The 11,600-nt window shown below is 36.7% G+C and overlaps 1 protein-coding gene across 1 annotated transcript; it reads right to left on the minus strand.

Moving 5' to 3' along the window:
- Positions 1-2,077: 2,077 nt before the first annotated feature.
- LOC131601445 (uncharacterized) lies at positions 2,078-9,435 on the minus strand. The gene is made up of 5 exons (XM_058873255.1): positions 9,194-9,435; positions 8,103-8,609; positions 7,637-7,981; positions 4,931-5,223; positions 2,078-3,617 (listed from the first exon to the last, which is right to left on the minus strand). The coding sequence occupies exons 1-4, from the start codon at positions 9,395-9,397 to the stop codon at positions 4,948-4,950; spliced, it is 1,332 nt and encodes a 443-aa protein (XP_058729238.1). The 5' UTR covers positions 9,398-9,435; the 3' UTR covers positions 2,078-3,617; positions 4,931-4,947.
- Between the last annotated feature and the right edge of the window lie 2,165 nt (positions 9,436-11,600).

An 11,600-nucleotide genomic window follows, 5' to 3' on the forward strand; every position in this document is an offset into this window, starting at 1 on the left:
CTGTTATGAGTGACCAAAGCTTGCTTTTCTTTGAGTTCTTCTGCTTGTACCTTGTTGCTTGTATGCTTGTTGAGTTTGCCATGAATCAAAAACATCTTTGTGAGTGTGATCTTGTATTCACAATATACTCACTATACCGACACTAAACGCTAAATTCGTTCGTGTATTGCACAAATATCGCAATGATCCAATCAACCTCATATACTAAGTTGGATTAACATATTGTTCATCCTCATTCTTCGACAACTATAGCCTCGGTTCAGCCGGAGTAATGATAGTATTATAATGCTCCATTTTAAATTTCTTCAAAATCTCAATGTGGACTTCCCTTCTTGGACTTGTGAAACTCAATGCCAAGGAAGTATGCCATGACACTACTAAAAATAACACTTGTAACGTTAGTCGTGAAATGTGTTAGGTGCCAAATTGTGTTAATATTTTTGTTTAATTAGTGGCACCTTTCGACCGTTTTTATAGAGTATTCGTACAATACCCTGAAGTTTTAGATAATTATTTATAGTTTATAATTTTTAGCTTTCATTTTATGTTAATATGTGTTTTAGTTATGATTTTGTAGGTTTTAGCTCATTTTGGGAAGTTATTGAGCAAGTTTTGGCCTTGATTGAAGCCTGCTGGGCAGAGGTTTGCGCGCGTCGCGCGGTAATATGGGCGCGTCGCGCCCTGGGCAAGATATTTTGTGAAGCTTCCAACAGAGAGTTACGCGCGTCACGCGTTTGGGCGGTTTAACTTTTGAGTGTATTGGCGCGAAGCGCGCTGGAGGGCGCGACGCGCCCTGGACAGAAAACAGAATTACTATATATAGTGCAAATCAGATATTTTTCTTCTTCTTAATCATTTTAAGAGCTCAAGGAACCCTAACTACTGTAGCAAACTGAAGAATTGGAGAATCGAAGCTTTGATCGTCGATTAATCGCCGTAGATGCTTGTTGTTCTTCATCCTTACATTCTTGAGCAAGCTACCATTTTCATGGATAGCTAAATCTTTTTTGTATCAAGATAAGATGTAATCCTCCAATACTTTTGTATGTTTTTCTTGTGAATATAGTATGTATGAACAAGTGATGATCAATATAGATGGTTTAGTTTGTTTATTAAAGCTTTTCTATGGTATAAGTGTTTGAGACATCAATGTTTGTACCTTGATCTAATTTCATCATCTATCAAACTATAAGTTGCAGACATGGATTTAGCGTTTGATGTTTACTTAGTATCGGTTTTATAACGTTATTTGTATTGTTTAAACGGTGGAGAAATTGTCGGTTAAACAATACGGTAAATCTAACTATATCGTTGCGGACATGGACGGTATAGACGTCGATACGTAATTATATTGATCGTTAACGAGTTCATATGCATATATTTATAAGGAGACATACAAAGTTAGGTCGATGAAATCGAATCTTGATACATTTTCTTTAACTTAGAACTTTCATTAATTTACTCCTTGCTACTACAGGTATTGAATGAACTTTTGCAAACTCAAAACCAAAGTAACATTAACTCCAGTATACTCTTTCAACAAAATGCGTTTAATCTTGGTTACTCAGGCGAGGTAACGAAGGGCGTCATGAAAAGTTGTCACTTAACACCTCAGTGTTTTAAACACCGAGGTTAAAGTGTTAAAAAGTCTTGGGTTCGATCCCAAGGAATTGCATATTTTTATTTTCTAAATTTTATTGCACGCGTCATAAACCTTTCGTTTTTATTTAAAATCCGAGGTAATAATTTATTATTTTACCTCAATTTTATGTAATAACCGATGGGTTTAATCTCATTTTTTTCGCTATATTTGTACCAATTTCACTTGCATGTATTTATTTGCCTGATCATTTTCACTGGTTTGTATCATATCATTATAAATCTATAACCTGCATGTATCATTTTTTTACACAGAAACTACAAAATATGTAATAGAATTGGAATATATCATATCATTTTAAACAAAATATACAAATTTACATGTTATCATCATCAAGACAGAATACACACATTTGACATTTACATATTTGCACATAAAAAATGACAAAACTTATATTCATAACGAGATAAGAATACACTGGCCCAACATGATCAAATGTCATCAATTTCTTCTTTCGAGTATGGTGTTGGGTTGTGTTGCACCCCAAAATTTGCCATCTTCTTTTAACATTAATTGGTTTGGGTTTCATTATCATATGCATTCATACATTGAGATGGGATCAAGGTACTTTGGTGCTCAGTGGCTTCGTCAATCAATGCAAGGAGGATCCCTTATCCTTATTCTTTTGATCAATGCAAGAAACATCAGGACTTTCAGTGGCCAAAGTGTTTGTAACGGTAAAGTTTGATTCTGCTGTTTCTTCCAACAGTGAAGCGTGAACTCAGGATTTCGGGGTTGAAATGCGCTCGACGCATTTCTCTAGGCTACTTAGCCAGTGATTCATCAAGTCCTTATCATGACAAGCTCTCGTGTGTTCCAACATGCCTCAGATTGCAACGTTTCAATTGATTCAAAACAGTTTGACCCGAAAGTCGATATTTCACGGTTCGAGTTTAGAAGTGCATAACTTTTTCATTGTTCAACATTGTCGAGTGGTTCCTTGGGCAAGTGAATCTCCTTGACATCCTCTCCAATTCATCTATTCAGGTCGAGAGCCGATCTGATACAGAAGGTCTCCTAAATTGCAAAATATTGTGAAAATTGTATGCTGAAGCGGATTTTCAGTCAACTCTCTCAATATTGCCCAATACTAACCGTTTTGAAGACCAATTTATCTATTCACTCAAATAATGTTTCAAATGAGAGATATAATGATAACTTCGTAATCAAAATGTTGACTCTCTCATTAGTATTATAAGGAAAAAATTCACTAAATTGAATAATTGATGTATTTGATGTTATATATAGACCGAATACATCAATTATTCGATAACTCAAACTTATAATAATGGCAAGAGGGTGGTAGGCATTAGCTGCCGGAGTGAGAAAATAGACTTTCATTTAATATTATTTAAAATATATTTGATTTAATTAAACCAATTTCAAAAGATTTGATTTGAAACCAAACGCATACGGAAAATCACCTCTCTTAAGTTCTATATAAACCCACACCTTGAATCACTCATACTCACCAAGCAAAGCAAAAGCAAATTGCAATATTTCTATTTCAAACCATTCTCTAGAGAAGCAATGGCAAAGCATGAGAATTTCTGGTATGGTTGCATTGATCTGCATGGTGGTTATTACTGCACCAATGGCAGAGGCTGCAGTCTCATGCGGAGCAGTAACTGGCTCCCTTGTCCCATGCATTTCTTATCTTAAGGGCGGTCCTGGTCCATCACCATAATGCTGTGGTGGAGTGAAAAGACTTAACGCAGCGGCCCAAACTACCCCGGCCCTAAGAGGCCGCTTGCAACTGCTTGAAAGGTGCTGCTGATTCCATTCCTGGTTTGAACGCCAACAATGTTGCCACTCTCCCAGGAAAATGTGGTGTTAGAATTCCCTACAGGATAAGCACCTCTACCAACTGTACAACGTAAGTTTTATAACACTCTTCTCGTAGATTTGGAATCTCAACTATCTGAAAAAGTTGAGTAGGATGTCTTGGATTCTGAACCTAAAAACATATGCAACCAATGACTTATTAAATATGCCTAAAATGGTAAATAAAATGAAACAAAATAAAGGGGAACAAGAAAGTATATTTACAAAGGAATGAGAATAAAATGTTGATTTCATATCATATTCTCATTTAAAACACACTAATCTGTTTGCGTTTTTCTTGTATTGCAGCATCAGATTCTAAATATAGTTTGGATGAGAGGAAGAAGCAGATAGCATGGCACTTCTTCCTAATGTAGTATTACCGGCACTAGCTGCAGAGTTAACTAACGAAAATAAAGGAAGGGCAACGAGGGCTCCCCCTCTGCAATTTTCCTCACCTTGTATCAGATTTTCGTCTATAGTTGTATTGCACAATGGATTTTTTCCCAGTTTGAAAGTTGCATTTGTAATAAAGATATATGATATATTATTCCATGCTACTTCACTTCCTACTTTTAACAATTCTCTTATTGCTTTCCTCTCCCTACATTTATTGTTCTTGCTCATTCCAAATTCTTGGAACGTGTGGATTGTGCCTAACTCATTCCTACACAAAACAGGCTAGTAAGGTGAGGATTGCTCCCACTTATAAACACAACACATGCCATATCACTAAACAATGTGAGACTAAACCACCCCTTCAAACCTAAAACAATAAAGGTGTTGGGGACTGCAATTAAAGCCAGCCAAATGCCGCAATTTAGGCAACTAGAGACGGATCACAATGAAGGCAGAAACTCCAACACATCCCCTCAGGCTCAGGCCTCAATGAGGCCGAAGCTTGGACGATGCAGGAAGCCCAACAAGTGATCTAGGATAGGTTCTGATACCATCTTAGAATGTGTAGGTCGGGTCTATCTAATCCCTATAAAACCGACTTGTAAGGTGGGGCTACCTAGAAAGTAATGCATTGAAAACTTATTATTTAATGAAACAAACATCAACCAACTAAAATTTAATTTACTAAATTGATAGGGGACAGTTATTATGGACACAAAGGACAGATATATGCAACTAAACAAATTTGTCATTCAAAATTAAATATAGCTCAACAACCTTATACTAGAAACTAAATTCAATCAACTAATTTTCAATGTAGATTGTACAAGGGGGTGGCCAGTTATTAACTCATGAGAATTTAAGTAAACAACAAACTAATTACTCAACTCACTAGAGGACAACAATATTTTAAAATGAAATAGTAGATGAGACCCGTATTGAGCGCGAGCGCGAGTGCGAGAAAATCAGACGATATGAAGGGTTTCGTTTCTTTTCTGTTGTAACGAAAAGATAAATGACTACATGAACATTGATAACATTACTGACCTACATAAAAGGAGCTGTCAATACTGTCTAAATGTAAGATTGAGGCGACCAGGACAAAGGCCGGTATCTTGAACCAATTCCTCTGGTGTTGAATTTGGTATGATAGATGAGACACCATGGTAGACATGTCGAGAATCACCCCCAAATATAAGAACATCTCCTGATTCTAGAAGTACATTCTCCGCCTTCTCAGCATCCCTTTGATCTCCATAAAGAAATTCTGCTGAATCACCAATAGAGAAGGATACAACTGGCAACCCTTTTTGAAGACTTTCTACGCTTTCATCACGATCCTGCATCAAGTAGTTTTAAAATGGAAACAAAAAAATGTAAATGGCTAGCAACAAAGTTAATGAGTTAAACATTTGAGCAAACACTTTTTATTTTGCTTTTGAATTACGAGACAATATGAATGTATAGTGTTACACAAATTGATAAGCTACTAATAAGATAACATTATGCCACTCTAAGAATATATTTGACAACTTAGAATAAGCTTATTGTCATGAAATACTTGGTCCTAACCTAAATACATAAAAAAGGTTCTTTCCTCTATATTTTCTCCATAATATTTTTTGTAATAATTCATTTTCGAATATCTTAGATAGCGTTGTCAATTAGCGGCATAGCGATTTCGATGAATCCGCTTTGAAAACAGCAACACTATTCTAGTTTTGCTATTGGGATATTAGCCGCCAATATTACAGTTTTTGCTAGTTGATGGAGCGAAAATTGCAGAAAAATATAGAACTTAGGGTTTTTTTAAACAAAACACTGAAGAACATGCATGTGCCAAACATTCTTTATAATATGTTTAATGGAACTTTTGACCCTTCAAGAATCGCAATTGTGCGATTTTGACCCCCAACTTTTTTTGGGAGAAATTTTGGCCACTTAAATTTTCCCATTTGTGATTTGGTAGTTCCATCCAATTTCCCACCAATTTCCCGTTTAGATGACAACAATTAGTGACACGGCACTAAAGTAGTCAGTCAATCCCAGATAACGGTGCGGAGCCGCCGACCACAATAATTGAATAGCAGGATAATGTACAGCGGGATGGTTTCTATTAGATCATTTTTTTGATAAATTACATGAATAATAATTATAAACATATTATGTGTAAAGGGAAGAACGAAGTGTAGAAAGATGTGAAGGAGGAACTTTTGTTTTTTCTTTTGGATTGGGTGAAGTGCAAAAACGTCAAGAGAAGAAAGGTTATGGTTGAATCTTGTTAAAATTAATGTGTTGTAACCACCTCTATCTTTAGTAAGCATTATGAGAGAATTGTAACCATCACATAATAACGATTGTCTTTATTTGTATTATTAAGATTGAGAGAACTGAAGAGTCCTCATCTTGATTACCAATTTCTTGTTTTCTCTGTCAATTTTTTCAAGCCTACATAAAGGCTTTGTAATGCTAAGCTGTGAGTGATGAATTCAATAAAAATCATTATTCTCTTAAAAATCTAATAAAATATTTCCAACATTTGATATCAAAGCCTCCAGGTTCTACCAATCCACCTAAATTCAATGGCCAGCTCGAACTCAACCTCAACAAATATCAACTATCTCATTCCATAATCTAGCGGCGAAGACTATGATTTCTGGTACGTAAAGATGGAGACCATCTTTTGATCTCTTAAACAATGGAAGATTATGGAGAATGGAGTGGAAGAGCCCATGGAAGAAGACGATCTCCATGAGGACGGCCTGGAGAAATTAGAGCACTCTCGGCAAGCCGACACAAATGCTCTTTCAATCTTTCAAAGAACAGTCACTAAAACCATCTTTCCCTGAATCATGGGTGCCAACACTGCCGAAGAGGCGTGGGAGATATTGCAGAGTGAATTCCAAGGAGATGAGAAAGTCAGAGCAATTAAGCTCCAATCACTACTCAAAGAATTCGAAAATGCCAAAATGGAAGAGTGGAAAATGGTTACTGGGCAGCGGATGTAGCAATCATAAGACGCCGACCTCAGGAATTTTCCTTGAGCTCGACAAAAGCGCCAATGCCCCAATTCAGTTCGGGAACGGAGAGCAAACAAAATTATAAGAACTTGGAAGAATCGTCTCAGAATTTGGATTGGGCCTAACTCATCCCTACAAAACCGACTTGTAGGGTGAGGATTGTCCCCACTCATAAACATAACACATGCTATATCTCTAAGAAATGTGGGACTAAATCCACCCCTTCAAAGCTAACACAATAAAGGAGTTAGGGGCTACAATGAAGGCGACTACAGGCGGACCGCAATTAAGGCGGAAAGTCCAACACACCCCCTCACGCGTGGGCTTCAATGAGCCCGAAGTGTGGACGATGCGGGAAGTCCAACAATGGATCTAGGATAGGCTCTGATACCATCTCAGAATTTGGGTTAGGCCTAACTAATCTCTACAAAACCGACTTGTAAGGTGAGGATTGCCCCCACTTATAAACGCAACACAGGCTACATGTACAATTGATTTTTGGCAGTATTTTAGAAGAAAAGTCACGCAGGCTATGGTAGCTTGGTGCCTCATCAATAAATGATGTCCCTTCAGTGTAAATTCTAGAAAAACATGGAAGGGAGACAACCAAATCACAAAAAGGGAAAATGAAAGGGCCAAAATCGCTCAAAAAATAAGTGGGGGATGAAATCGCACAATTGTGATTCTTGAACCAAAAATGTAATTCAGCAGCCTTTATAGTAATGTAGCTAACCTGATGAAGACCAAGCCTTCCAGTAGTTGAATAAAAATTGACAATGCATATATCAGGAGTCATTGAAGGTAGTATATCCTCCACATAGGTTATACCGCATTCCCGATTACATAGCTGACGTGCTTCTTGTATAGCTCTTGTAACCAACTTACTAAAGTGAGGAGGAATACTTGGTGGCTTGCTACCATCAATTACCCTTTTATATCCATAATTTCTTGTTTGAGGATCCCAGTCCATACCAAGACACATCATCATCAATCTAAGTTTGGCTCCATCTGCATAGCCTGGTTGATAGAATCCTCCAGGACCGAGACCGAGATCACGACAACTTTTCACTATTTCTACCTAAGGTTATTCAAGAAATTATGGTAAAAGAAATAAATCCATGAAGCATTTATGAAATAAATAAGTATTCCAATACATCAAGCATAGAGAATTTATGAAAGATCAGAGAAAAGTCAAGAACCTGTTCATGATGTGTTAAGTGATGTTTGAGGAGAACCATCCCTGGCCTCAGTATCCCTTCATTTGTTCCTTCCTCCTGCATCTCAAATTCAATGCAGTTTTCCTTGTTCTCTTCTAGCGGTGTAGCTCCTGTCAATGTAGATTTTCTCTTACCGCGAGAGCAGATGTCATAGTTAAATTTTCTTTGCCTTTTATTATATCGCCTATCGGCTGATGCAGTATCACCCGTCTTCAAAAAATGACTTCGATGAGGTGAATCATTATGGTGGCTTTTGAACTTTTTCGTCACTGACAATGTTTTTGTTGGTGATATATTACTATTATCCTCAAAACTGGAACGAAAACTAGATTCACTATAGTTATTCCTATTGCGTTGTCCCATTTCTAAGTCGACGCGATTTCTCCTCTTGAATTTACTTTGTTCATAATCAGTACTGGTTGTTGGAGAAGGTAAATGATTACAACTAGATATGAACTCAAGGAGTGAACTCTTTGGTTTCTTTTTATCCTGCAGGTCATAACCAAATTAGGGAAAATGAAGACTTGCATTATATCTTATATGCAAAAAGTTAACAATATACAAACTTAACTATTTCTAAATTGTTTTTCCGATACATATATTGATAGTTAGGCAAATTTCAGTTAGTAACTTAGTAGGTATTAATCATAATTTTAAGTTAGTCACTGTCACACGGAGTTAGTTATATGATTAACAAAGGCTGAGGCTCCTACAATAAATGTGTAGCTATGTATGCAACTCAACTTAGATATACAGAAACTTGGTTCAATCTTGGATTCTCAATTCTGTTAATCCATCTAAAGCTCATAGCTCGGTTTTCGGTAGAGCTTCTTTGGTTATTTCAAAACATTTAGAAACCGATGCAGTTGAGTAAAATTTCAAACATACCATCAAGCAACCATATAGTCAAATCCAATCAAACATAAAATCTAAAATGTGATAGCTAAGTAACCACATAGTGAATCAGCATTTTAGTTCTCAAAATTGTAAAGATCACACAATTTAATCCCTAAATTTATAAATTCAGAAAATCATCATTTAAATCTAAAATTACTGGTAAAAATAGGGCTTACATTTGCATCCATGTCTCCACTTCGTGGCTGTGATTCTGGTGGTGATGATGAATTTGCAGTGTCGTTACTTGTTTCAGCCATGGGTAGTGAAATCTTATTGGAAGAGAAACGGAGGAGAAAACAGCGATTTAGGAAAAGATGAGAGTGAAACGACGACGTAAGGGTAGTAGTAGGAATGAAATGTCGTAAAGAAAGCAGGGGCATGGCTGAGATTATTAACAAAAGAATAAGTCACCACCTTGTATATAGGAAGAACGAGTTTGAAAATTAATGGGATTCCTATTATTGGACATGCAAAAAATCTTTATTTATTTTTTTTTCCTGTTGTCAAAATTATATTGTCATACATAGATCATTAAACTTGCTAAAAAAAAATGAATACATAAGTTGGAATTATATGGTGCTCGATTAATCCAGTATATTAAAATTAAAAATGTAATTTGACGAAATACATGTCTGTGATTGATTAACAGTTTAAAAATATTTTATAATGTCAGGGCATACTCTTTTTTCTCAATTTAAAATACATCATCCAAAAGTATAAATCAAATGTATTAGTCATATATGAGATATTGAGTAATTCTAATAAAATGTAAGAGTTGTGGTGTGTTTTAGAATTTGGTTATTGTTTTGTTGATCGAGATCGTCGGGGAGATAGAGTGGCATATTTGGTTATTGTTTTGTTGATCGAGATGGTCGGGGAGGTGGAGTGGTGGCAAAAGACAACTCATTGTGGTATACAAAATTATTCTTGTAACCATGTTGAAATTGAAGTTTGAGATACTAGAGAGGTGGGAATTGGAGGCGAATTGACTTCAAATAGTTGTCCTGAAAGAAGATGTAGGAGGAATTTGTGGGGCCTAATTTGTAGTCTTTCAGGTAGCTCGAATTTATCTTTGTGTATTTTGGAAGATTTCAATGACATTGTTCTTCTGAAAAGAAAAAAAGGGAGAGTTGAATTACCAAAATAGTTATCAATTGTTTTCGACAAGTCGTACTAGTGTGAGTTTGGTGGATGTTCATATGCAAGAGTATCCTTTTACTTTGTTCAAGAGTGTGTGTTCAAATACAATAGCTAGAGAAAAATTAAATCAGACACTAGCTAATAATGATTGGTGTCTTCTTTTCCTTGAAGCAAAAGTTCATTGTTTATTAGTCACCACGACATATCACCATCATATTGTTGTGAAGCGAGTATGAAAACACAGAACCTGAAAAAAAATCAAGTTTGAAAATGTGTGGTTACATGAATAGGTGTTCCTTCCAATGAGTAAGCTTCTTCACATAATGGTTAGACTTTAGACATCTTGGAGAGTGGTCTTCTAATTGTCCCTGGGTTGTTTTAGAAAAGAGGAGGGGTGTGGGGACCTCAAATCCCTGAGGTTGTCGGATCTGTTTCTCCAAACTGGAAGATGAAATGGTGATGTCCTCTTCTTGATACAAGTTTGCTCTTACGACTGTGTTTGCTACAGATCAGGGATGGTTGGGGTTACGATCTCGTGTTCTCACACAATTTGTCATTTGCTGAGTATTCTGAAAAGATGTTTGAAACATTATTTACGTTCCCAAAAAAGCTACAATGTTCCTTCCAATGAGGAAACTTTTTCACATAATGGCCAGACATTGGACATCTTGAAGAGGGGTCTCTTACTCGTCCTTGAGTTGTTTTAGAAAAGAGGAGGGGATACGTGCATACATTTTGACACTCAAGTTAGTGATCGTCAGAGATGAGAGGTGTAATTTCCATTCCTAGGCTCAATTCTTTCATCATAGAAAAATTTAGCCATTTATTATTTCTTAAGACATATGTCTCATAGGTGAATCTCTACTTTGCTTGCCATAAAAGTACAGAAGGACAACACAGGGGCGAGGTACCGATCGAAGCCACTGACTGTCCGAAAGGGGCCATGAAAGCGCCGAAAAAGGGGCATGAAGCCACCCAAATGCTACTAACATCCCGCTCGGTTGGGCTTACTCCACCCAGACACTTTCCCCTCGTCTACTAGACATGGAAGATGATGTAATTACTCCCCTCATGATCTAGTTGTGGGGGATGTAACTCCCATTAACCCTAGGTCCAAGAGCCTTTACAATTACCTTATCTCAAGGACATGAGGGAACATATCACAACTTACCTAGCATAACATAACGCTTAAACACATAGAGCCTATCACCTCACATGAGTTATCACTAGGAATATCACCAAATAGGATTTTTCACCACCACCGTGAGCAAGCTCTAACAACCCTTAAATACAAAGGCCTCTGATTATTTCCTATACTCGCGTAGGGATACCACACACTCCTATAATTTTTGTCAAATATAGGGGCACCCACTATGGGGTCTGGTAAAATTAACTCGGACCTCAAAGTCAATTTGCATGAGGTTGGTGATAACAAAGAGGAGA

The sequence above is a fragment of the Vicia villosa genome, linkage group LG5 (assembly GCF_029867415.1).
Source record: "Vicia villosa cultivar HV-30 ecotype Madison, WI linkage group LG5, Vvil1.0, whole genome shotgun sequence".
Lineage (NCBI taxonomy): Eukaryota > Viridiplantae > Streptophyta > Magnoliopsida > Fabales > Fabaceae > Vicia > Vicia villosa.

Bases quoted from the DNA above. Each gene is read 5' to 3' on its own strand.
- LOC131601445 (XM_058873255.1), bottom strand. From the start codon at position 9,397: ATGCCCCTGCTTTCTTTACGACATTTCATTCCTACTACTACCCTTACG. The intron at 8,610-9,193 runs GTAAGCCCTATT...TATGACCTGCAG, and splicing joins GTGGAGACATGGATGCAAAT to GATAAAAAGAAACCAAAGAG. The intron at 5,224-7,636 runs GTTAGCTACATT...TACTTGATGCAG, and splicing joins GAAGGCTTGGTCTTCATCAG to GATCGTGATGAAAGCGTAGA.